Source organism: Anastrepha obliqua, chromosome 2, assembly GCF_027943255.1.
Source record: "Anastrepha obliqua isolate idAnaObli1 chromosome 2, idAnaObli1_1.0, whole genome shotgun sequence".
Lineage (NCBI taxonomy): Eukaryota > Metazoa > Arthropoda > Insecta > Diptera > Tephritidae > Anastrepha > Anastrepha obliqua.
Window position 1 is genome coordinate 70,237,387 of NC_072893.1, and position 27,973 is coordinate 70,265,359.

The 27,973-nt window shown below is 32.6% G+C and overlaps 1 protein-coding gene across 2 annotated transcripts; it reads right to left on the reverse strand.

Annotated features, from left to right (window-relative positions):
- Nucleotides 1-630: 630 nt before the first annotated feature.
- On the reverse strand, nt 631-27,973 carry LOC129237272 (synaptic vesicle glycoprotein 2A-like). 2 transcript variants are annotated; one of them, XM_054871915.1, is made up of 8 exons: nt 27,677-27,973; nt 2,883-2,966; nt 2,481-2,805; nt 1,993-2,353; nt 1,590-1,916; nt 1,363-1,492; nt 1,117-1,273; nt 631-1,043 (listed from the first exon to the last, which is right to left on the reverse strand). In XM_054871915.1, exons 1-8 carry the CDS (start codon nt 27,744-27,746, stop codon nt 839-841), a joined length of 1,659 nt encoding a protein of 552 aa, XP_054727890.1. In that variant the 5' UTR covers nt 27,747-27,973; the 3' UTR covers nt 631-838. The 2 variants fall into 2 exon arrangements, with proteins under 2 accessions (XP_054727890.1, XP_054727891.1); XM_054871916.1 differs by lacking the exon at nt 27,677-27,973 and adding an exon at nt 8,715-8,886.

The following is a 27,973-nucleotide window of genomic DNA, read 5'->3' on the forward strand; positions in this document are numbered from 1 at the left end:
TTATATTAATCGCAAAAATATTTTTAAAAATGGATTTTAAAGCTGAAGACCAGTACTTTGCGATGCCGTTGTGGAAAATTAAAAAAAAAAACTTTACCTTGCCCAAAAAAAATTAAAAAAATGGCCAAAATCTGCATTTTTTGACTTTTTAACCTCAAATTGCCAAAAATCCTGACGTGCTGGAGCATTTTCAAGGTCATATTCGTTGTCAGCATAAAAAAACCTTCAAGAAACACCCATAGCCGTTTTAAAAGCTGTAAAAAAGCGAAATTTTGTTGGCCTGTGTAATCTATACACTTTAGGTATCAACAACTTTTAAGGTTTTGTTCAAAGCTTAGGATGGCTCAATCTGGAAGGGGAAATGTAGCCCAGCCCCTGCGGCTCACAACGGACCCATTTCGTGGTTTAAGTGGCATCGCTGTCTCTATGTGCGATGCGCCTACCAAACCTAACCTAACCTAACCTGAGCTGCCAGCCTGACAAAAAAATTCTGATCTATCCTTATTTACTTCTGTCTTAAAATCTAAAAGCCCAATCGCGCTTTTGGAACGTCTTTCAAGCAACACAAGTATAATATTTGTATATTAAATCATTCAATTCCTTTATTCAATTTGTAATTTTATTTTCATACATACTTTTTCTAAGTTCATCAATCACACAAACACTTACACACATACATGCACACAAACTACTAATTAAATATTCACACACACACAAGCATTCATACAAATATTGATCACAATTTATAAGAACTCTATTTTGTATCCCTTCCATTTGTTGCGAAGTTAAGTCTGCTATCCGCATTTAAGTCGCATATTAAAATAAGAAGTTCACACTTTTATGCCTCATCCAGAACAGGTTTAGCTGGAGGTGCCAGCGTTCTTCGTGGAATCAGGAGTGCCAGGAAAGCGCAAATATACAAAGCAGCACAAGCAGCCACGAAAGACATTTCGCAGTTATTGGCAAGCAGTGCGCCTACAATATTAGCACCCACAACACTGCCCAGTCGACCAAACATCAGCGAAACACATATAGCCATGGCACTAAGGGGATAGATAAAAAAAGAGAAAATTCAATTTGATTGAATTGGTGGAAATATGCAAAATCATAGCTTACCGCATTTGGGTCGGATAAAGCTCAACAGTGGCCGCGCCCAAGACATTTATAGCCACGCCTACTATAAAGAAGAGCACATACAGGTAGGCGGCGATCGAAGGATCGACAACGAAAACGGCGGCAAGGCCACACGATGTGAAGAAAATCATGGAAATGACTGGAGATTAAAGAAAAAGAAAACCAATAAGTAATTAAATGACTAAGAAATTAAGTGCTGAAAAACGTGTGGGTGCTACATTTACTTACAAAGTATGGTAATCTTGCCGACACGATTGATAATCAAGCCAATGAAGGCAAAGGAGGAGGCGTATAAGATTTCCATGATTAATGAGTAAAAATATGTTGTATTTTCTAGCTTAGCAACGCATTCCATTGTCTGTAAAGAATTTGTGGAATTTTTATATATACGAGTATATTTTTTTTTAGATAAAAAATGCAAATAAATATTTTTATTTAGTTTGTTTGCCACTTACACCATCAGTCTTATATAAGCTCTCGTGTTTGTCATACACAATTTGGCAGATCTGCTTATGTTCGCCTGGGTGGCTATTCATGAACTCGACCATGCTGTTGATTATGTGCGGAAACCACATATACATGCCATTCGTCACCACATACAGCCAGAATTGCATATTGCAAACGATCAACGTAATTCGCAAGTATTGCTTGTGGAACAGTGGTACGGTCTGATTCCACATGCTCTTCATGAAGGCGGTGGCGAAATTCTCTTTGGAAGCCGACTTGTTGTTCAACTGCATCATTGAACCGGGTTGTTCTTCTTCGGGAAGAATATGTTTCAACTGCATAGGTGATGTGCAAAAAATATTATTAGCGCAAATTGTTTAAGTAAGCATTTAATAAGTTCAGCTATCCCACCTTAAGATCCTCAGTGCCGCCGTTCCAACGTTGCATCTTCTGCAACACTTCAATGGCTTTTGCCTCGCGGCCGTGAGCAAGCAAGAATTTCGGGCTTTCTGGCAAAGCGAACATAGACAAGCCACAAAGCATACCTGGTATACCGCAGACCAGCAGAAACAAACGCCATGGCTTATAGTCGATGCCCAAGAATGGCATTGGTAAAATCCAGTCTTGGTTAATAACAAGAAAGGCAATCATTGGTAAGATCATAGCGCCAATGGCGAAAATGAATGAAGAACCCATCATAGCGCGTGAACGGGTTTTATCAGTGTGAAACTCGCCTAGGTAGGCATAAACTGTGGCCGAGCCGCCAGAGACGCTGTAGAATGAGAAATAAAAGAATGAAAAGAATTAAAAATTTGCAAGAAAACGATGTGAAATCAAGTGATACTCGTATAACGCATTACACTTTTCGAATTAAATGGTTTATCCATTGGAAAACTTACAAAAATCCATTAATAAACCGCAACATCACCATAACCCAAAATCTGTGCGAGAAAGTTGACAGTAACGTAACCATAAAGCCCGCCAGCAAAGTCGGCCTTATCACGCGCCTGCGCCCCTTTGTGTCCGCCAAAAAGCCCCACAAATGCGAACTAGTTATAATGCCAGCAAAGCTGATGGCACTCAATATGCCCTTGTCCTGATTCGTAAGATTTAAGTCACATTGTGCAATTGGTAAGACAAAGCCCATCGCTGCGGTCTCCAACAATACATTGGCCAAAATCATGCCACATATGAAGATGAGAAAGTAATTGAACTTGCCGAAACCTATGAATTGAGAAAAATTAATAGTTGTAACTTTGGTGGTATTCACTTGAGGAATACGAAGCGCAAAAATTACTTACCAGTCAGCGATAATGCTTCTGAAAAGGAAATGGCCCCATGTTTACGATTTACCTTAACTGGTTCTGTATGTATAATTGAAAGTACTGGAATAAGGTGGGAAATTTTTTTGTAAATTAATTTTTCGTAGTCGATAAAATTTCTGGAAATGGACGTCTACACATAAAAACATACAAATATTCGTTATATGAGTATGCGTGAATGTAGTATGGGAATTTTTTTTCGATGGGGTGAGGATATCGCTGTTGAAGTACGCCTACATATTTCATTTTTAATGAAAAAGTAATTTTCAATATGGCTTTTTATTTCGAATTGTTTTCAAATAGATTAATGTATGTTTTTGCTTTTCTTACAAAATAAATATTATATACATATGCACGTATGTGCATTAATAGTTCGGATTACAAAAACAAGAAATTGTTTCTAAAATTATAAATATTTAAAAAATTTTAAACTATTGACAATGACACATTTTTTTTTTATCTAATATTTGCATGTAGATAAATAAAGATTTGTTTTTTTTTCCGGTTTTTGTTTACTTAAGAGATATTAATACTTTGCGCTGGCATAACGCCGCGTATTATCTAATTTTCATAGCTTAACGCTTCTGCATCATTCGACGGAATAAAAAAAACTCTCTCTATCACCAAGCACGGAATGAGCCGCAATAAATTATTTCTTTGTTAAAGTTTGGGGGAAATAAATAATTTTGGTAATCCTGTAAACTTCTTTTTTATTAGAAAAAACAGTAAAAGTCTTGCCGACGCGAGATATTTCGAGTACATTGCACATTTCGAGCGGTGATGCAAAAGAGTTAATGTTAGGATAGCAGTTAATAATGAATAACAGTAATGAATGAATAAATAATTACATCATTTGTGATAGACAGACTGCAACATTTTCACGACTGTTTAATGCTGCTTAATAATGGTAGAATATTCATCGGTTTATAAATTTAAAATTTAATTTAAAATTTAATTCTCTTCTTACACGAATTTGATTTAACGCGATTTAAAAAGAAAAAAAAAACATTTTTATTCACGAATAGTTTTTTTTAACACTATTTTCAATATTTTATGATTTTTTCTTGAACCTAATAAAGCAAATAGGGTGAGATTTTTCGAAGCGTTTGAGGGGACAGATACCTATAAAATTTCGAAAAAACAAAAAAATTTTTTCATAAAATGTTAATATAATCCTTTAAGAATATGTAAAAAAAAATTTAGAACGTAAATTTAAGTTTTTCTTATATTATAGATCGTCAACCGTGACGACTCTATTCTTTGCGTTCGAGCGCTGGAAGAGGTATAGTTACGTTGTGTTCAAACTTTAGACGCGTTTTTCTTTCTTTACTTTCTATGTGAATTTACAATTCGAAAATATTTCGAAAAAATAATTTTTTCGAAGCAAAAATAGTAGGAAAATTCGCACCAAACTTCATTTTTTTTTAACAATTTAATCCGCGAATTTTTTTAATTCATATAGAAATTATGACATTAATAAACAAAAAAAATTGTGGTTTGTTGTATTCAGGTCACTGACGCCGATTCTACAATGCCTGGCGATTGAGACGCCCCGCTGCGACCTTCGTGGAAGAATTGAGTGTACATCCGCCATTTTAAATGATTAAAATAAAAAAATATTTATATGATTTTAATGTATAAATTAACTGTTTGCCAATTTTGTAAAAAATATATTGACTTCTTCATTTTACATAATTTTAATGAAAATCAGGGAAAATATGGCCGTTTACAGGTATCTGTCCCCTTAATTAAATAAAAAAATTGATTTCTTTTATAGTTTTAGGCGTATTTCTGTGGAAGTCGATTGTAAAAATTCTTCATAGGTACAAAGTTATGGAACTACAACTTTATTTAACAAGAATTTTTGTATTTTTTACAGATCCATCAACATTTCAAGGAGAAATGAAGCAAACCGTGGAGATACTTTTTTTATTGTGCTTTGGGTCACGCGATTTTTATATACTACTTTTTGTAAAGAAAAATTTAAATACATTTTTTTATAAAGTTTAAGTATTAATAAACAGTGGATACAATTTTTGTATATTGATTTCTATTATTATCCTTTCTAAAACCGGGTTTTCTTTTAGCGCATTTTCGGCGCTGCTGGACGAAGGTAACCCCTTAATAATTTATTTCTTATAATATATTTGAGGAATTAAGATGTGTAAGCACGAAATAAATTCCTAAGTGAACTCTAAAGAGAATTTTTTAATGTTGCTTTCATCTAATTATCTTTTTACACGAATTTTTTGAGAACGTATCTATCGTCTAAAAAGAGAATTACGTGTAATCATAAGGTTACCACAAAATGATAAGTTTTGTCTATATATACTCATATATATATTTTTTTTTAACTTAATTTTAATAATTTTATTCTATAAAAATAAATTTCTGTTATTACAAGCACTACATACGGCGGCCGCCGTAGCCGAATGGGTTGGTGCGTGATTACCATTCGGAATTCACAAAGAGGTCGTTGGTTCGAATCTCGGTGAAAGCAAAATTAATAAAAACATTTTTCTAATAGCGGTCGCCCCTCGGCAGGCAATGGCAAACCTCGGAGTGTATTTCTGCCATGAAAAAGCTCCTCATAAAAATATCTGCCGTTCGGAGTCGGCTTAAAACTGTAGGTCCCTCCATTTGTGGAACAACATCAAGACGCATACCACAAATAGGAGGAGGAGCTCGGCCAAACACCCAAAAAGGGTGTTTGAAGTTTGAAACTTTGTTCAAAATTTTTAAACATTGTTATTCAGAAAAATAAGAAGAATATTAACACATAGATGACACTAATTTTACTGCATTCACCTCTCTTTCAGTTAGTACTAACCTTAAAAAGACAGATGTTAAATTTCATGATACTCTATTCATTAGTTCTTGAGTTATTGTGCTCAGAGTGACGCCACTTTTGTTACAATGGATTAAAAAAAAGTTCGTGTTTTAATTTTACACTGCTTCTTGATGGGACAAATGCCGTTCAAGTTCAAGTGTTATGAGGACTTCGCTCCATCAGAAACAACAATAAAATTATGATTTACTGACTTCAAACGTGGACGTAGACATTCAAATGAGGCGGTAACACCAGAAAACATAAAAAAAATCCACAAAATCGTTTTGAATGATCGAAAAGTGAAGTTGGCTGACATCGTAAAGATATCAAAAGAATGTGTGGGCCTTATATTGCATGAGATTTTGACTATGAGACGGCTCTGTTCAAAGTGGGTGCCGCGTTTGCTCACTGTTGACCAAAAACAAGAACTTGTTGATGATTCTGAGCAGTGTTTGGCCATGTTTAAACGTAATAAACCGGTTTTGCGTCGATATGTGACAATGGATGTAACATGGATCCATCACTGCACTCCGGAATCAAAACGATCGTCATCTGAGTGAGTGGTCAGCAACCGGTGAGCCTCGTCTAAAGCGCCCGAAAGAACTGAACAATCGGCTGGAAATGTTATGGCCTCAGTATTTTGGGAGAAATACACATTGTCCACCCAGGGCCGACCACTATTAGAAAAAAATGTTCTATCATCTCGATGATATTCTGAGACTCGAGCTTGTGCACTTCCGAATGATAGTCACGCACCAACCAATCATTGAATTGTGGTATAATAAAGTGCAAGTTTGAAGTGGAGTTCCGTGTCTTTTTAACAATTTAGCTGACAGTGGTTGGTGTTATCTTCCATATAAAAAAAATGTGGAGTAGGCGTTAAATGGAGAAAATGCACAAGAACGCGACCGAAAAAAAATTCTCAAACATCAGTGTGAGTTTTTACGTACTTGACTCTTGCACTTTACATTTAATATGAAAAATTTAATTTAATACACAAAATATTAGAGAATTTTATAGCATAGTTGAGTTTTTTCCGAAATTCTGAGTAAAAATTTAAAGAAATTTTGATGAAAAAGTAAAGAAATTTTGATGAAAATTTGCCTAATTCTTGCAAATTTTGTACAAAATTTGAAACTTTGCTTTACATGGCATTTGTTGTAATATGAACTGTGTTTTGATAAAGAATAATTGAAATTAAGGGGGGAGCCTGGTTTATGAGGTCTCAAAATTGCATCTCTTTGCGATTTTTTTTTCAATGAAAAAATTAATTTAGCACTGCAAAGTTTTTTCTATCTTTTAATGAACATTTAAAAAGTATAAAAAATTTTTGTACTGGTTAAAATAAGTTGAAAAAAATGTTTAACATAGAAATTAGTAGAGCGCTGCAACGCTGGAGTTTCCAACTGGCGTACAAGATACAGCTCGTAATTATTATATAAAGCAAAAAGTTCAAATGGATTTCTAATTATCATGATTTTTTATTCTAGATGAACTAAGAAAACTGAGACAAATTCCAAAATTTTAACTTTTTGGAGGTTTTAAAGAAAAAAATGCCTTTCTATAACAAAACAATTCACTTCAACTTGGTATAAAAATCTTGAAAAATTTTTTTTGTATCTATTTTGTTAGTTCAGATAGAAGATAATTTAATACTGAAGGGAACAAGCTATGATTCATTTCAAAAAGTTCATTAGTTTTTTTTTCATTCATGTACGCCAATTCAAAGAAATCATAAAAATGAAAAGTCGAGAAAAGAAGATAAAGTTTGTACTATAGCTGTCCGGTCACAGCGTAACTACCTAACGCTCGCCTACCTTTGGCTTTGTATCTACGGAAATATTGAGAATTAGGCTCTGTAACTTTGTGTGAATATTCTGAAATATATTATATTAGGAATCGCTTAAAACGAAAAAAAAAAAATTGATTTTTTTGACCTTATAAACCAGGCTCCCCCCTTAATAGCCATCCTTATAAATTCGTTGTATGAAGGCGTGCATTCGTTATATGTAGAAAATGTAAAAAATTAATATAAAATTAGGGAAAAAAATTATAAAAAATCAACGAGAATTTTTAGCCACTTCAAATTTGCACTTTATTATATTAAATCGTATGCGCTACAAAATTGCGTACGTAATTTTTTTTATAATATTCTGGTTGAAATTTTTGAAATTTTGATTAGAATTTGTCGAAATTTTATTAATCTTGCGCAAGTTTTAAATTTAAAATTTTTTTTCTAAACCCAATTCTTTATTGCGATCTGTTTTTTAAAACATTAAGCGATATTTTTACTTAAATCTAATTAATTTATTTAAAAAGAAAAACAATTATTAAATACACCCAGTGGAGCAACCATTTACTATTAAACTAGAATTTGAGTTTTTTTATTTTTTTTATTCTTATTTTTTTAAATGCTAAAGTAACAATAAAATTGTGTATTATATTTATAAAAAGATAAATTATATTTCTATATAGTTTATATATATAATTTATTTTTTTATAAATATAATAAACAATTTTATTTATTATTTTATTATTATTTAATTTTATAAAACTGTTTATTATGTTTATAAAAACATAAACTATTATTATAGAAATATAATTTATTTTTTTTATAAATATAATAAGCAATTGTATTATAGGAATATGCTTTTACAAATATAATAAACAATTTTATTGTTATTTAAGCTTTTAAAAAATATAAACAAAAAAATATAAAAAATAAAATTCAAGTTTCATAGTAAATGGTTGCACCACTGTGTGTATTTTATTATTTTTATAGAAATATAACTCTTTTTATAAACATAATAATAAAAAATAAGTAAACTACATTTTTATAAATAAAAAAAATAATTGAAATAGAAAAAATCAATAAATAAACAGTCAAAACTAGTCATAATGAGGTGGTGATGTTATAATGCTGCAACGGACTACACATACATACATACATATATTGTAACAACAAAGAAAGTCATTCTTACCCATTCTATGACTTTGAGTATAAAATAATTTTAAATGTTATGTCTCAAATAGTTTTTTTTTTGCTTTTCTTTAAATAAATGCAATAAATGTGCGTGGATATTAATTAGATGCTAAATATTTTATGTATACAAGTCTTATAATTTTTTGTACTGTCTAACATCCACGTCGTACTAAGATACTAATGCTTGTTACGAAAATAACCACCTATTTAAACCTTTTCTCCTAGTCAATAGCACATATGCATACAAACGTACGTTATCTAATACAACAAATTTAAGAGCTAAGATCTGTGACATTTTTATAAGTCTTATAAAAATTTAATTATGCCCATGCATGCACAAAGATCTATTCATTCCTACTAGGATGACATGTATTTTCCATTTCATTTGCTTATTTTTGTAAAGAATCCCAATTTTATATATTAAATAGACACACATACATACTCGTATATGTACCCTCTGTAACGTCCGAATAGTTGAACTTGGAGTGGCTGTGTTCATATGCACATATACATACATATGTGCACATACATGCATTTATATATGTATGTAAGTAAGTACGAAGCGCACATACATATTTATGTGCCCATCGTCAAGCAAAGCTTGCGTCAGTAAGATCAGCTATTCATCAAAATATGTCCACCTGGATAACACCCATTTCTAGAACAATGCATTTTCTACCCACTGAATGCGTTTGTATAGAGAAATTTGTATATATCGCACATATGTAGTGCAAGGCAAATAGCAAGCAAGCAACGTTGTCTAATATTTACCGTTTCTTCATTTACCTCACTTGTTTTCGAATAATCACAAACAAAACCGTAAGCACCAACAAAACAATTATTTTACCAGCAGTCATACAAACATTCATATGTACATATGTATGTATGTATATATTTATATATTATATATTTGTATAATGGGCCTTTTATTTTTTAGTTTTATTACAAAATGCCAAATCCACAATTAAATATATAATTAAACTCAGATGATTACAACTTGTATCTGCTACGTATGTATGTGTGTGTGTTTGAACCAGCCTTCAAGGTTATTTTTTATATTTAACGAACAAGCGGAATAGTGCACACAAATACATATATTTTATAGGATGATTGTGGTAGTTGCTTTTTTTTGGTAGTTGCCTTTTTTTCGTTAGTTAGTTATTTATAACTTATTCAAAACTAAATTTTATTAAAAAAAAATTTAATTAATTAATTTTAAAGAATCGCGTAAAGGTAATGTTTTTTCCTTTTGCAAATTTTGAAAACAATCTACTTTAAACCAGTTATGCTCACTTGTTAACAACAAAACAGTACTTTTTTATTTTCATTTTTCAAAACATAATTAACCAAATTAAATGCAAAAATTCCTTTTTCTTTCGTTTTTGTTGTTGTATGTATGTACATACATGTAAGAATGTATTGTACATAATTATAAATAAACGTCATTTTATTTGAAATAAACTAAACAACTGTCAACAGATAAGAGCCGGTGTGAGGTTGAAGGTATATTATAGCGTGGGAACCAGGTGGATGGTATAAACGAGTGATGCCGTAGTGTGAATTGCCACTGACATTAGGTGTTTACGATAGGTTTAAAAAGCCGGGGTGAAAGTATATTTAATTTATTGCATTGTGTTTTACTTTATTTTTTTATCTTGAAAATTAAAAATAAAGTGAAGGAATTTTTGTTAAGAAAAATAATCTGCCATATCCGCTTAGTCGTAAAGAAGGAAATAAAGAAAAAAATAAAAAAAGTGTAACTGTTTTATAGGCGAGGTGGTGGGCAATAGAAGGCTAGCAGTGATTAGCTTTAATAAAGAATCACTGACCCAATTCGCCAACCAGAATTAGAGGAGCAACTATGACTTCCAAGCCTGGACACTTCATATCTATAGGCAGAACGAAGCCAGCAAGGGCCTCTCATCCGCAAGAAAACCCTCAAGACAAGGTGGTGGCATGCAATCCATTATTTTTAAAGGGTATCTTACGCTATGGAGGTTGGAAATCTGACCAAACCATGGTTGGCTGTCCTCCAACAACGCACACACACACACGATAGTGGGCGTTGTACAGTTCAATATCCACCACAATATGGCGGCCTTAGCCAAACTCAACCTTCGTCTCGCTGAAAGAAGAGGATATCGCGATCATCCAGGAACCACCGATTATAGAATATCAGGTTTTCGGCTTGAGCAATAAGGAATATAATCTTGTCTATGTCATAGATAAGGGGGCGTCCATAAATTACGTGAGGTGTTTTTTTTTAATTATATGAACCCCCCTCCCCTCCTGGTGAGATGTCGTGAGATTTTATTCAACCCCCTCCCCCATCCCCCAATCTCACGTGAGATTTTTCAAAATGTGGGTTTCTTATGTAAACGCGTTGGATTGTTATTGTAGAAAGAAAAAATAATATTCAAATATTCAAAGTGGTGGTTTGTGTCTTCGTTGGAAAAATTTAAAATAAACACTTACCAACTAAATAAACCATCAAAAACACAAACCAAAAGAGAAAAGGGCATAGAGAAAGGGCAATGCGTCACTTCCGTCAGCGTACACTTCCGTCAGCGTACGCCAGATTTTACTACCCATATTTTTTTCATACCGTGGGCCTTATATATCGTTTCTTAAGGAGTACACTCCAAAAAATTGCTTCGTGCTTTTATTTACGACTAGTTAAGACTAGTAAACAATATTGCTGAGAGTTATAAGAGTAATAAAAATTTAACAATAGAATATTTAAATCGTAACTACTGCGATTAAAAAAAAGAATATCTACTCTAATTCAGTCCATGGAGAATCATGCGCGGTTTCAAGAGAGACTATTGGGACCAACATGACCATATGATTTTCAGTAAAATCATCCGTCACTTGAAATTATAAGAACAGGTTTAGCTTTGCCGTATATATTCTTTATAAATTTGGAAAAAGGCTCAATTGTTAAAAGAGTGTCCAAGTCTTGAGCGTTACTAGTTGCAGTTGACGAAGAGTGCTTTCCACTTCGTATTGCTATTTAGGTTGGCCCACTATATGAAACAGCTTCTGGTCGTCCCATCTCATTGGGTTTCACTTCACACAAAGCATACACGCTTGGAATTAATTTGTGCCTCGAAGGAATCACCAAGTCGTGATCTGGTAACGACACTTTATATTGAACGTGCATTAATAATGGCGCCTGCTTGTTTGCTGCTGTCAGACCAAACTTTTCTCTCAGTGGATTCCCTGAGAAGCCGTTCAATCTCATGTTTAATGTGATGTATTAACTCTTTTTTCTTCGGGAATTTTTGCTTCTCAGTATTCCATAATTTTATCACATCGTCCTGGCAGGACTTCTTCGTCTTATAGACGTATCTTTTGACGTATGCGTTATAAAAATCTTGCTAACTCATTTTAAATTAGTAAGAGCATGAACTGAGTCGAGTAAAACATTTACAAGAATAAACAAAGAAGGTCGGAACCTGTCCGTGTGTCGCTGCCACTCAGCTCGTACGCTCTTGTTCATCGAGTCGCGCGTTCGACTGATAGTGGCGCGAAAACAAACGACGGGCTACACTGTACCGTAAATTCAGATTAAATTGAGCTATTTGGTATAAAACAAATATGGTGGTCAAACCAGTAATGTATAACGTCGAAGTATGATTGAAATTATTTTCTTTCGAACGAATTAGTGAATGATCTTAATCATACGATTACGCTTAAGATTAAATCTTAAGCATGTACAATCTGGATAATGGACCAAAATAGTATAATTTTAGTTTGTTTCAATCAGAAAAAAAATTGCGTGGGAAACTCAGATCGTGCATACTGGCTTAAAACTGTTTTATGATCGATCTTTAGCTCCTGGGCGTGCTACGGCTCCTAATATGCCGGTCAACTTCGATTATTTCTGTGATTTTATCGACATTATTGGTGCATTAGAAGAAGCCTCGCGGCGCGGTATTCCCTTGATACTGTAAGCAGATGCTAATACACACCATACGCCAGGGGCAATTCGCTCTTAAAACAACACCGTTTAACAATTTGTATAGCTTATATCAGAAAATGTTAATGAACTTTATCATTAACAGAGAATGTTCATTAACATTGTTTTTAACATTATCTGCAATAAATGATCATGTTCATTAACATTCTCTGCCTCTATTGTTTAAAAAGATCAACAGAGATGGGTTTTTAACAGAAGCTTAACATTTCTCCGCTTTACTTTTGTGAATGATTTTAAAGCATACGTTCAGGCGCACAATGAACATAAGTAAATACATACATCGGTGTATGGAAACAACTTAAGTGAAACTACAGTTGCGGTGCATATGACTGTGATATTGAAGAAAACACTGAATGGGTGCGATCAAGGTAGTAAATAACTAATTACAGATACAGATCACTGGATACCACTTGATATTGATACGTTTAGCTGCTTCTGGCATCCGAACAAAGTGTCAAGTACTAAAATACTTCGCGTAAATTTCAGTATCAGTAAAAATAATTTTAAAAATCTGACAATTTTATTTTGATTATTGAACGGATGTTACGCTAAGGACTCAAAGAAAAAATGAAAAATGCAAAAAAAAATATTTTTTTACATTCAGCAAAATATATTTAGCAAAAAACTTGTCTTCACTAACTAAGGCTCAAAAGAACAATTTATCTAAATACATGTTTGCCTGAGAGGCAGTCTCTTTCTGCTTTCGGAAATACTTCACCATTTTATTACTGGAGTGAACTTTTTCTGAGCGAAAGACATTGAAGACATTGAAAAAGCGCAACTTTTCACAATCAATTACCAGTAGAAGTTACAAAAAGGGTAAACACGAAAACTGCCAGCAAATTGACTGCCACTACTGTGACCAGAGAATGTTAATGAAATTTATAGAAATTCTCTGATTAAAGCGTTGCCATATATCAAATACTGCAGCGAACTATCGATACCTAGTCCCAAACTCAAGAAAAGCATCGAGTAAAAAACTACTTGCTTCGGTAAAAAAGTATCGAGTGTGTAGGTACTTGCAAGCACAGGTACCGAGGAATGACTAACTACAACCAATACAACAATTGTTTTTAGTTACGGAGCACACCATTCTTCATGTATTTTCTAATCTGAAACTTTAAGTCCGAATTTATGCTCATTGATTTGAATTACAGCTGGCTCTTTCAAACCCAGACGCATGAATTGTGCAGACTGATGCAATTTTTATATATTTTTTATTGTGTAACGATCCTCCTTTTTCACTTTATTTACTATAAGCCTTATTGCGATCGTTAAAGTACCGTTATTGAGCAATTGGTGTCAAACTAATTGTTAATTACGTAAAAGAGCTTTGCAAAATATTAAATTAAAATTTTAAGTATTTTTTTTTTATTGAATAAATGAAGTTTTTGGCCTATGCGTTAATTTTGTTGATGTTTGAAAAATGTGAAAGACATATGACAAACCAAATCAAGAAATTAGTTATGGTTTAGGCTTATAAAAATTTATTGTTGAACAAAAATGCAAAAATGCAACAAATTTGGAACAAGACCAAATAACTTGTTCCAAATTTGTTGCACAAGTGATTGAAAAACACACGAAATTGATGTTAAGGGGTTAGGTAGGCAGAAGTTTAAAAAAATGGATTTTTTTTTTACATTTTCTTAAAGTATAATATCTAAAAAATATTGTGTGAAAATTTGAAGTGAACCTGATAAATACTTTTCGAGTTGTGCAACAATTAACAAAAGGCGTTCGGGCGCTCCGGAGCATTCGAGAGCAAGTTGCTAGGCAGCAGCTGTAAGGAACCGACTTCTCGATAGCAAAACTTTATATGCGTTTTTCTCAAAACTATGTTTTTTGAACTGGTAATCACTGTAACTTAAAAACCGCTTGGTAGATTTCAATAAAATGTATACTGCTTTTGAAATACATAAAAAACTCGTACCTGAACGAAGAATTTTTTTTCAGTTTTTCGGTTTTTTTCTCGAAAATCTGAAAAATATGTCCTAAGGCCGCCATATTGTTAATTTTGAAAAACAGGTTCGATCAGGCACAAGATTATCTATTAATAAAACTACTAATTTCTCCTGTCCGATTGATTTTATTGTAGATGAATCTCCAAGGACTTGTGATGATCACCGCAAGGGACTTCTGGATAAACGGGCTCCACACAAACAGCGATAACTTTTGTTTTGGAAATTTGTCTAAAGTCAAGTCGGAATATGATGTATTAATGCTATTTTATTATTTTTGTAAAATAAAGCAATTGACTAGCAAAAAAAAAGATTGAAAATCATAATTTTTTCGGGTCTCTGACCACCCCTAACCTCTGAAATATTTCTTGACTGAAAAAATGAACAAAATAAATAATTATGTTCAATTAGATGTTTATTTGTGATGTTGTGTGCAATATGAAAGCAAATAAAATAAATAAACAAATGTTTCGAAATATTTTTTGTTTTTTTTTGACCAACTGACTTTGACTATACACATCGTAATAAACAGGCAGACGATTAATAAAGTAATAGGCTTGACTTATACAAGCAATATACCAAATCTCTAGTATATTTATGGCATTCAATAAAGACGACTTGGTCAAGTGTTTTTCCACTAGCCGAATGCGTCAAACTTTTATTTTATTACAAATGATCTCCGGATTAATATCTCATAAATTTGTCGAAGTGCTTAAGAACGGATTAGCACTGCGTTCGTCCGTTGATTAGCGTCCGTCTAGTGCTCTTACTTGCTTTATGTTCAAATTAATTGGGGTTTAATACGCTATTGATGCGATTGCCTGTCAAATGCATTCAATATACACGCGCTTATGTATCTGCATATGTACATATGTATATGCGAGTATATGTGCGTAAGTACTTGTATCTTATCATGTGGCTCAATTTGATCTCCCACCATAAATGACAACTAATTAATTTGATTCGCAAAAAAAAATGCAACTTGTAATAAACAATAAATCTAAATATATGTATGAAGATCCACATTAATTGTCGTGCTGATTAGATGCTCCATTGTTGTAATAATGAAGTGTAGTAAAACATTCAGCGGAAAACTATGTCAGTCATTAAAAAAGAAGATGTTTATAGCGTAATTCGTTTATTCAGATAGCGAAAGCAAACAAGTGCTACGTACGCTGTATGTATGCGCATGTGTGTGTGTATCTTTTGGACCGAACTCATTGAAACGCGCTATCTTATTTTCTTGCTAAAACAAACTGAACCACCCACTTGCAAATGAGTAGGTGTGCAAATATTTTAGTAATTATCGATAATAATGGGGTAATTTGTTGAAGTTCACATCTGAATATAAGCAAGGCAAGGGAAATAACAATTTATTTAAATATATGTACATATGTATGTATGCCCATGTATGTATGTATGTATGTACACATGTATATAAGTAGAAATTGGACTACTTCAAAGTACTTTAGATTGCCTAGTATTTCCCGTCATTTGACAATATTTTTGATCAAAGGTTTAGTAGACACGTTCAACTCCACAAACTTCTATACCAATAATTAACTATGTATATAATTTCTATAAGTACATACAGGGTGGGCCAAATAAGACCTACTAATGAATGTTAAGCACAAATATTGTTATTTTTTGACAATTTATTTTTCTCTTTTTGTAGGTTATAATTAAATTGTTGGAAATTTATTATGGAACCCTACAGTACAACACAACGAATTTTTCTATTCTTACACAATTAGCCACACAAATTGATTTTTTAAGTAATGTTTTGATGTCGGATGAAGCGCATTTCCATTTAAATGGTTATGTCAACAAACAAAACTGTAGATTGTGGGGCTCTGAAAATCCAAGGCCAACACACCAACATCAGTTGCACCCATCTAAATGTACTGTTTGGTGCGGTGTTATGGCCACTAGAGTTATCGGTCCATATTTCTTTGAAAATGAGAATGAAACGCCGGAATCGATTTCAGTAGCTTCTTACAGAACATTGATTGAAAACTTTTTGCGGCCAATGGCGGAGCAGTATCCTAATTTGTGGTTTCAACAATATGGAGCAACTGCGCATACTGCTAGGCAGTACTCTCTAACCATTAGTAGGTCTTATTTGGCCCACCCTGAACAAGTAAATTTAGTCCACAAAATATATGTATGTATGCTGATGCAGAGTCTACAAAGTTCGGTCTGAATTACCTCATGCTTTGGATATGCATATGTAAGCGTGTTGTCTCCAGGGTGGCAAATGTTACAAAAACAAACAAAAAATTAAGCACGTGCTGAATTGAGTGGCACTCTCTCCCTCTCTCTTCACAGAATGGCACACATACAGCTGAACAACCCTTTATATTTTGCGACAACAACGAAGAAGTGTCTTCAATTTGAGCATTAAATTCAATGTTTGAACTTTTTTTTTTTTGCTTTGTCCCTTCTTCAGTGCAATCACGCCCAAAACGAGTGTACAATTTGATGGGTGCTTTAAAGAGAGAAACTTTGCGAAGATACCCTGCAGGAAAACATGAACTAGTGTCTGATTCAGTACTAACACTTTTCTGATTATAATGTCAAACTAGTATGATAGTAGATAGAGAGTGAGTAGATATGTCGTTTACAACTAAGATATTTAAACTCTATCTGAGAGATCTCAAATATGATATTTTTTCAGTAGTCTGTTAGTTACACTATTGTCTAGCAAATTTAAAGTTAAGTTAATGGGGTGGTAATATAGCCAGTCCATGGGCGGTCACCGTAGCCAAATGGGTTGGTGCGTGACTGCTATTCGGAATTCGAAGAACGTAGGTTTGAATCTCCGTGAAACACCAAAATTAAGACACATTTTTTTCTAGTAGCGGTCACCCCTCGGCACGCAATTGCAAAACACCGAGTATATTTCTGCCATGAAAAAGCTCCTCAAAAAAAATATCTTCCATTCGGAGTTGGCTTAAAACTGCAGGTCCCTCCATTTGCGAAACACCATTAAAAATTCGAGCCACAAATAGGAGGAGGAGCTTGGTACTCTACGATCATTATGAATTTTGGCATTAATAATGAACTAAGGCGTGCTTACAATACAGCAAAGGATTTTCAATTGATATCTTTGTAAAATTTCTATATTTGAGTGACTTGCTGTACCACTAAGTTGAATAGCTCCCAGACAGGCTTTAATATAGTTTTGTATAGGTGCACTTTCTTTTCAAGACTGATCTCGGAATTTCAAACCAAAAGCCACCTTTTTTGGTTTTAATTTTAAGTTGCCTCTGCTTTTCTTTGATGTGGTTTTTCCAGGTTAGCCTTCGTTCAAGGAGATATTTAACAGTATCGCTTTCGGGGATTTCTGGACCATTGAGTGAAACTTGTGGATAGTCTCCCTTTCTCAATGCAAAAGTAGCTTGAACTGAATTTTGCAAATTGACTCGAATTGTCCACTACAATAGCCAGGTTCCGATAAAATCAAGCTCTAATTGTAGACGTTGAGAGGTTTCTGCCGAGAAACTGCTGTTTGCAATAATAGCCGGGTCATCGGTATATGTCGCCTGCTAATAATGTTTGTTATAGGGATGTTGGCCAATTATATTGCTGTCTTTAACTGTAAAATTTCTATCTATGGTGTATACGCGAGAGACGACGATATAATTAATGAATTTTTGTGTCGCATTCAGGTTCAAGTCTTGTCGCCAAAAATTAACTTTTTTTCTAATAATTTTTTTGTATTAAAAGTAGGTGCTAGACAAATGAAAATCAAAAGGTATAACCGACGTCTTTGCCAGTCTCTAACTAAAGAGAGTTGAAAAGTAAATTTCTGTTAACACACATCGTCTGGGAGTGACACTAAGAAATGAAGGAATTATGAAAATTTATTCATGTAATTGGCTACGCATGCTTGGCTAACAGGTGTAATTGGCTGTGGATGCTTCCTCTTCGTTTAATCTAATCTATTGAAATCCTTTCCAGCACAAAATCAACAGAAATATGACTCCATTCAAAAACAGTACAGTTTTTAATGCATCTATTGAACTAGGGAATTCTTTATAGCTTTGCTTACGTGATAATTGCTATGTTCTCAGGGCACGTAATTTGCACTCTGTTTATGTAATTACACGAATTACACGAATATTTTATATATGATTTTTTTTTTTTTTTTTGGTTTTTTTATTTAATTTAATTTGATTAAACTGAAAATACTATATTTATATACCAAAATATGAGTCCGGATTCCTAATTGTTTAGATTTTCGAGAGGAATCGAATTACAGCCGCTCAGAAAACTATATGTGGATTTCCCTGCAGGGTTGTTATACAAGTAGAGCGAATTGGCAAAATACATACTAACATTTGCAATCTCGAATGTGCATGCATGCACATACATATGAAATATTTACAAGCATACGAACATGTGAGTGTTTAGTGAGGTAGGCAGCTTTTTTCCCTACGCTTTTTTATTTTCTAGATGCTCACTTCCGCTTTGTCAACTGAATTCTAATGAATGTTTGTGTTGAATATAAATATTACAAAATGTGTTATCATTTAAAGTTTGAAGCAGCTTTAAACTGATCGGACATTGTGCAGCCACAGCAGCGTCTGTGCGGAGGTGATTGACACCAGCTGTTTCTCTCTACTAGCAAAAGTAAGCCAATGGAACTTGTCTTGTTTATTCCTATGTGTGTTTGATAAGGGATAGAGAGGCGGTATATTTATACGTAGTGCCCTTTCATACTTATATATGTAATAAGTACTGTTGGAAATTATGTATCAAATCTGTCATCACCTTTATTCACGTACTGTGGCACATTCTCGTTCGTATGCATTCTTTTCCTTCTCTTCTTAGTTTTACTCTAATAAAAGTTAATAGCTGTGAAATCATAGTCCGGCGCTTATTATTGAAATATTCGAACAAGTACTCGTACATAATAAATATTTCTGACAACAGTGTCTGCGTGCTGTTTACTTTTTTTAGTTATTTAATATTCGTGGAAATGAAAAAGTCGCATCCGCGTGCGTTTATGCCGTGTGATTATCAGCGCGTATGGCCTTCAATCAACTGATAATACATATTTTTTGCGAAATTGCATACAATAGAGAATACTGTATTTAGCGTTTAGTACCGTAGCCAATTGGCTAAACGTGTGCTTACTGTATTTGCCGCTATTTATGCCAACGAGTTGTTATCGTTTTTTGTTTTTCGATGTCTGTGATTTTATTTTCTGTACTACAATTTTTTATATACAGTCTGTGTCAGGAAAAAGGAACCGCGATTATTCATGAAGATATATACAAGGTGTGCTCAAAAAGTATTGCGAATTTTGTGTTTTTTTAAATTATTTATTCATTCATTAATATCTATTTTGTCCGCTTCAAAGTATGTCCCCCATGAGGTATTATGCACTTATGTCAACGTTTTTTCCAATCTTCGAAGCACTTCAAAAAATCATTTTTTTATCTTGTTCAGCTCCTCCTTCGATGCCGTGTTTTTCTCGTCAATCGTAGCATAGCGTCGACCTTTCATGGGCCTTTTCAGTTTCGGGGACAAGAAAAAGTCATAGGGGGCCAGATGTGAGATACGGTGGCTGTGGCATCATGAGTGTGTTCTTTTTGGCCAAAAAGGCGCGCACAAGCAAGGATGTGTGAGCAGGGGCGTTATTGTGATGCAAGAGCCAATTTTTGTTCTTGCACAAATCCGGGCGTTTCTCGCGCAAATTGCACATAACTTGCAGGTAATATTCCTTATTGACCGTTTTACTTTGTGGCAAGAACTCATGATGCACAAAACTTTTACATTCGACCGAACTTGGCGCGCTTTTTTCGGGCTTGGTTCGTGCGGCAGCTTCCATTGAGATGATTGAGCTTTGGTTTCCACGTCATAAACATAAACCCACGATTCGTCACCAGGTATGACCCTAGCAAATTTGGGTCGTCGCGGACAGAGTGCAACATTTCATTAGCAATGTTCATGCGATGCTGCTTTTGGTTGAAATTGAGCAGTTTTAGTACGCATACTTGTCACTCATTTTTGTTTGGTTGCACTTATGGGAAGGTTTCGAACGGCACTAACCTGAGTTAACACTGACGTCTTAGCCCTTGAGTGGGACTGTTAAGCAGCAAAAAGCAGAACGAAATATATATTCAAGTTACAAGAAAAAACCGATTCTTTTCTTCTGACACAGACTGTAATACTGAACAAGCGCGGTAAACGCGACTACGCGTGTACCAAGAATGATAGAAACAAGATTGCGTCCATCATAGAGTGACGTTTAGTCTAGTGATGCAGTGCTGCCAACTCTTTGCTTTTGGCAATAAATTTAGTGCTTTTTATACTCAAAATGCGAAAATTGTTGAGTTTGTTTTTTTTCTTTGTTTTTAGTTTGAAGCTGTAAATGTTTTTAGTTTGAAGTTTGTAATTTAAAAAAAAAATTATATTTAAAAAAAGCCGTAAGCCCTGGCAGCTAGTGCTCCTTTTTTATTGTAAAATAATAATTTATTGTTATTTTCCATATATTAAATAAATAAATAAAAAAATGCTAAAAAGGCCACTCTTGCATATAAATCTAATGCTGAGAAAGTTTTAGTGCTAATGAAAAATTATTGATTCTTATAAAATTTAATGTTTTGAAAGTGCAATTTTGAAGTTACGCAAGAATATTTGATCTTCTTCTCTCAACTCTTCTTAACATTTCAAATCTTTTTATAAATTTTAAACAGCCTTTACATTTACTGAATACGAATTAAAGCCATAGAGGTGTATTCAAAGTAAAACTGAACACAAAAATCCCAGATAATACTGAATCGACCTTTTTGAAAAAAAAAACCTTATCTTATTATTGTAAATAACCCCAAATACAACAAGAAAGTGTTTTTCGAAATAGAACTGAATGAATTATTGAACTAATTTTTGAAAAATGTATATTGTACATAATCACCACGAGAATGGCACTGGACTGGAACCCGCAAGGGAGCAGAGATCGCGGTCAACCAAAAAGCACTTGGAAAAGGTCGATGCCGCGTGAACTAGCAGATGCCGACATCTCATGGGACGGTGCAAGAACAACAGCACAGAACCGTGTAAGATGGAAGAGTCTTGTCGAGGTCTTATGCTCCCGAGAGGAGAGGAAAAAAATAATAATTATTATTATTAACATTACATTTTAATGGGAAGTGACTAGAAATTTGGGTACAAAAGATATTTCTTAAGTTTGCCCTAAGACCTTTAAATTTTTCCCTTTTACAGCTCCCGCTTGCTATTAATTGGATTAAAGTCGCTTGAGTGCAGAAGGCTGATTCTATCGTTCTCTTTTATGTTTAATTTAAGTCAAGGTGGCATTGATTGCGCGTTTCTTTTGCAACGCATTCACTTTCTGATTCCGCGGAGAGCTTTTCGAAGCTCTCAGCCTTTTTATATTGAAATATTCAAAGCGAATTTTGAATCCAATACACTTTTTTCACGGACTCTGCGTGAATTTAATGAATTCTCAAATTCTATATCGTTAGATTTTACAATAACTAAAAATCAGTTCTCTTCTCTGTTGCATTAGTCAATTTGTATTTTAGTTTTAGCTCGTTTTATTTCTTATTCCATTAATATATTTTTTATATTAGCACTAAGTCAACAGTCAGTAAGATCCCCTACATATAATGACTAAATTAAATAAATAAATAAAAACTCCGAGAACAAAAAATGCTAAATGAAGTTACGAAAATGGTAATCTGTCCACTTTGATCACCAATTGGGCTTGGGTGAGCAAAGTAACGGGACAACAATAGGTACCATCCCAGAAATTTCTATTAACGCGACTCCTTAATTTTCTGATAATAATAATAATTTTCTGACATAATATATGGTTTTTTTTGGCTCCACATTGGCGGCTAATGCCGGTGGCGTTGTTTACACATTTTATGTAAATTTATCTAATTAAAATTAAATCTTGATACATACGAATTTTATGGTAATTAATTTTACTTGCGGAAGTGGCCGTTGTAGCCGAATGGGTTGGTGTGTGACTACCATTCGGAATTCACAGAGAGAACGTCGGTTCGAATCTCGGTGAAAACACCAAAATTAAGAAAAACATTTTTCTAATAGCTGTCGCTCTCGGCAGGCAATGGCAAACCTCCGAGTGTATTTTTAGCATGAAAAAGCTCCTCATAAAAATATCTGCCGTTCGGAGTCGGCTTAAAACTGTAGGTCTCTCCATTTATGGAACAACATCAAGACGCACACTACAAATAGGAGGAGGAGCTCGGCCAAACACCCAAAAAGGGTGTACGCGCCAATTATATATATATATATAAGTGTAAGGTTCACGCACCATTTATTTACGGGATGGCAAATATTCAAATAAATATATTACGCGCTTCAATTAAATTAATTGAGTCATAATCATTTAAAAAAGCTAATAAAAAATATTTAATTATTTTTATAATTAACAATATATTCGCATATTTTCATATATATTGACCCAAAATGTGTAAAAATTAAAAAGTAAATATTGGAAAACGTAAACAGACTTCATATGTATATATGCTTATATAGTCCTTCATCAAAACATATCTTAAAGAACTAGTCGTTTATTGTACCCTCCATGTCTATATATGAACTAGTACAAAACGGATGCATGTGAGACAGTTGGTACTGCTGAGTAGCTGCAGCTAGCCTCCCATGAGTGTTGCCGTTGAAATTTCGAGTGTTCGCATTTTAAAAGTACCTTAAATTGGTTAAATAATTTGTCTTTTTACTGAAACTACGTATTTAAAACTCTTAGTTTAAATAAAGTCTTAATAAGTATTTCCTTGTGGGCAAATATTTCATACCTAAATATTTTTACAAATTTCGATACAATCTAAACTTATACGATGAAGAACTCAGCAAATTTTACATTTTTTGAAGCTGTAATACATTTTAATATTGTAATGTAAGCTAAAATAAAAATACTTTTTCACATTATATGACCAATATTTTCATCGCGAAGCATTCCTACATCTTAATGAAGGAAATTAATTTAATCAGATTCGTTATTTCATTACAACATTATTGAATACTTTTAAAACGAGATCTTATAGTTAATAATAAATACTATTACAGGCATAGCTTTCTTCTGCAGTTTATTCTTTACAAAAGTTCTTTCGACTTTCACGTTTTTTAATGGCAAAAGTAAAAATATCACAAACAAGATTACTAAACTGATGCACGTAGGAATGACTAACAATTAGCAAATACTATATCATACAAATGCTACACTGGCTGCGAATGTGAAAGCTGAAAAATAAAGGTACCAAATCGGCAAAATCACCCAGGGATGTGCCAACAAAATGATGCGGAAGCGCTAGTTGGATTCTGGATGACCACTTTAACCAACCAACCAACCCATGGCGATAGTTACTAGCTTTGTAAGTTGACTGCGGCGTTTTCTGCTGCACTAGGTCGCTAGTTCAACCCACGATAGAGCACGCTGTATTGATTTTGGAATTCAATGAATACTCGTATAAGTTGTTGCGTGACTTTTGAATTTTAGTCACTTATAAATATTGAATTTAAATACGTTAACTTAAACAAAAAATAGCTATATAAACGATAAATTGAGATATATTCCTCATAAACTAATAATATAATAAAATACAGATGCTGACAACCATCCACCGTTTGTTCGAAGAATCTTTCTTTTAGTTGATCGAAATGAGCTACCAAAAATGGACCAATTCAGAAAAAATTTCAATAGTTTGTGCAGGAACGACTACCACAACAAAGCGCATGCGCTAATTCTAAACTAGTTCGATTTACTACGGGGTATGTATAGACTTTGCTGAGAGCATTGACTGCATCGCTTGAATATACTATGCATGTATGCGTCTGAGTTTGATCAGAGGGCACACAGATATATAAGGAATTTCGATATTTGTACATGCATACATATACAATGTATGTGAATATACACGTATACTAATGTAAATAAGGGGGTTGCAGTCGAGCTGCCTTGACCTGGGCCAATGTCTGGCATTGGCAAATAAACCGTTAATATTAGAAGACTCTATATGTATGTGGTATGTGCTACATCACACACAAAATCACAACTCATCGACGTGCAAGCACTTCCGTCATTCTCATTACAGGGTGTTCGGTATTCTAAAAAAACTTAATCACTAAATAATTAAATTCCATGGATTCATAAGAAAAAGTCGGGAATTTCTAACAGTTAATTATTCTGAAATGAGCGTACATTGGAGGTTGCTGAATATTTAAATAACTCAAATAATTACATTTATTACAACTAAAGAGATACGAGCTTTATATATGTATGTATAAGTATATTACATAGTATCGCTATAAATATTTATTAAAGTTCCTATGAATTACTTGGTCTGTAGGAATTCCCGCAAATGTTAATTACGAAACACAGCCGTTAGCTTACACTTATAAGTGCTTTCATAAATAATAAGGTAATTACATTTAGGTAATATATGTAGGTATATATATTTAGGTATACTTATATACTAGACTGATTTATTAATTCAAGGTGCAATTAACGCGGCCATTGACTCAGTTTCCAATAAATTAAAAGTTTAATTCTATTATAGATATAAAAATGTTGCAAGCTAAAGTTTTGCTCAATTAAAAATATACTATAATTTATTTAAATCAACATTGCACTAATATTTACCGGCAATATATACATACATACATACTAATACATACATACTATTAATATCTAAATTATTGCCCGTACTTTTACACTGGATGCCCAATCTGTAAAATTTAAAAGCTTCACCATTTTTCCCCGCTTTATAAGGTACATTCAGCGTTGTGTGCTTCGTTCTTTTCTTTACAACTATTTCATTAATTATTTCTATTGAGAAACACATACACTTACACTGATTGCAGATTTTAATCAATTTGTATTTATGTACATTTTTTATATGACTATAATCATATTTGGTATGGTATATAAATTTAATGCTTCGTCTAATGAACTTTTTTTGCTTCTACTTTCTTTTGGTAATTTAGTAACTTTTTACTTCGTTATCTTAAGTTATGGTTTAACCTAATAATGGAATCAGATATTCATTATTTCACCTACAAACCTTTTTGTCATGTTTTAGCATTTACGCTTACTTTTTTTATATTTTTGCTATTATATTTAGTAATAAAATTTTACTTTCAGGTATCGCTCTTTTATTATATGATTTTCTTAGATAAAGAGTTTTTTTTTGTTAATGGGATAAAAATTGCAATTACCTCATATTGCATTTGTACTTGATGTAAATCACAGCTAAAACGATTTTACTAAAATCTCCATATGTAAGTGACGTTATTTGCATGCCACTAACCTAGTGTGGGCAGTCTCCTCCGCAGGAATATTTATTTCTTTTTTGCCATTATGGTCTTATTTTAGCGACGAGTACAATCTTTTTCTTCGTTGTGACTCGTCAACTAATCTTGCACTTGTTGGTAAGAACGATTTTGCATAGAGTTTCAAAGCTAGCTCCGTCATGCTCTTTCGCTTCGAATTTTTATCTCAGAAAAAAACTGAATGTTGTCATCTTCGACTTATAACGGCCTTTCCATGCGATATTTATTGCACCTGACAGGGGCGTATGCATCACTGTAAGGCGGCACCCTGTTTCATTTCATTCATATGTCGTCATTTTGATGACCGATTCTAGCGCGGGTTGATATATTTTGCGATTGGAGCGCATCGACCGCTATACTGTTCCTTCTTTTTGGGTACCTTTTTTTCTAATTTCATAATTTCACTTAACTTAAATCGATTATTTACATTCCGACGGCCCTATAGCCCTATTTTAAAATTTCAAACAGAATTTAGCCCATCCAAGCTACAAACTTCGCTTATATTTTTAAAGGAGCTTTACGACAGAAATTATTCTCTTTCCCAACTTCTAAGCATTTTGGAATAATGTGTACGAATGCGGATTATAAAACTTGAAATTTTAGATTTATTTTAAATACATACATTTATGACAGTTAACTGTATTTAATTAACGACTAAAAAATATATTAATAATATAATTTTTTGTGCAAAATTTGTTTCTATATAGATTTAATTTAATTTTATTTTATATTATTTTTCTTGTTTTAATTATATTAAATTTTATTTTATTTTATTTTAATTTATTTTATTTTATTTAATCTTATTTAATTTAATTTAATTTTATTTTATTTTGTTTTATTTTATTTTATTTTTTTTTTTTTTTATTTTATTTTATTTTTTTTTATTTTATTTTATTTTATTTTATTTTATTTAATTTTATTTTATTTTATTTTATTTTATTTTATTTTATTTTATTTTATTTTATTTTATTTTATTTTATTTTATTTTATTTTATTTTATTTTATTTTATTTTATTTTATTTTATTTTATTTTATTTTATTTTATTTTATTTTATTTTATTTTATTTTATTTTATTTTATTTTATTTTATTTTATTTTATTTTATTTTATTTTATTTTATTTTATTTTATTTTATTTTATTTTATTTTATTTTATTTTATTTTATTTTATTTTATTTTATTTTATTTTATTTATTATTGTATTATTATTTATTATTATTATATTACTTAATTTTAATTAAATTTTATTTCATATTTTAAATAAAAATAAAAAATAAATGGAAATCTGGCAACCCTTTGTCTTAAATTATACTTTACATAATATGCTTACATAAAACGATGAGTTCCTTCTAAACAGATTTTTGTGTAAATATGTAAATATGTATATTCATACATATATACATATATATGCATAAGTTTGTAAGTACAAATGATAGTGAAGAACTTAATGCTTGCTAGAACACTTCCGTGTCGGCTGGCTAAAAAAGAATGCATCTATGTTATGTTAATACATAAGTACATATACATATATATTCAATGTCATTTGTAGTATATAATTTACAGTATAGAGTTTACAATTATAGCATTGGCAACGAATAACGACAGTGGCACAATTACAAAATGCCTGTGAAGGTATGAAAGTGATTAAAAAATACTTTTTCAAATAATTACTTACAACGCTCGGCGGCACTCTCGGCACTACAGTCTTTCAGCTCGAAGCTACCAAGTTTTGAACGCATCTCCATGTTGTTGTTTAGATAGTTTGGCTATGATCCACTGTTATGTTTTAACTTTTGCGCTTGCTTTTGAACTTAAACTTTTTGTATATTTATTTTAAACGTAATTTGCATAGTAGTAAATCAATTGTAACTAAATTCACAATCTGAAGTTAACTTCTGTTATATTTTACATATGGCAGCTAGGGTCCAGTTACTAAAATAGTTAAAAATTATATTTTTACAGCTGTTCTGGG

What these genes read in the sequence shown, in the direction of transcription:
- LOC129237272 (XM_054871915.1), bottom strand. Translation starts at nt 27,746, where the DNA reads ATGGAGATGCGTTCAAAACTTGGTAGCTTCGAGCTGAAAGACTGTAGT. An exon ending in AGAAGCATTATCGCTGACTG is followed by an intron (nt 2,806 to 2,882) that starts GTAAGTAATTTT and finishes CTCAATTCATAG; the next exon opens with GTTTCGGCAAGTTCAATTAC. An exon ending in CTTTATCCGACCCAAATGCG is followed by an intron (nt 1,044 to 1,116) that starts GTAAGCTATGAT and finishes CTATCCCCTTAG; the next exon opens with TGCCATGGCTATATGTGTTT.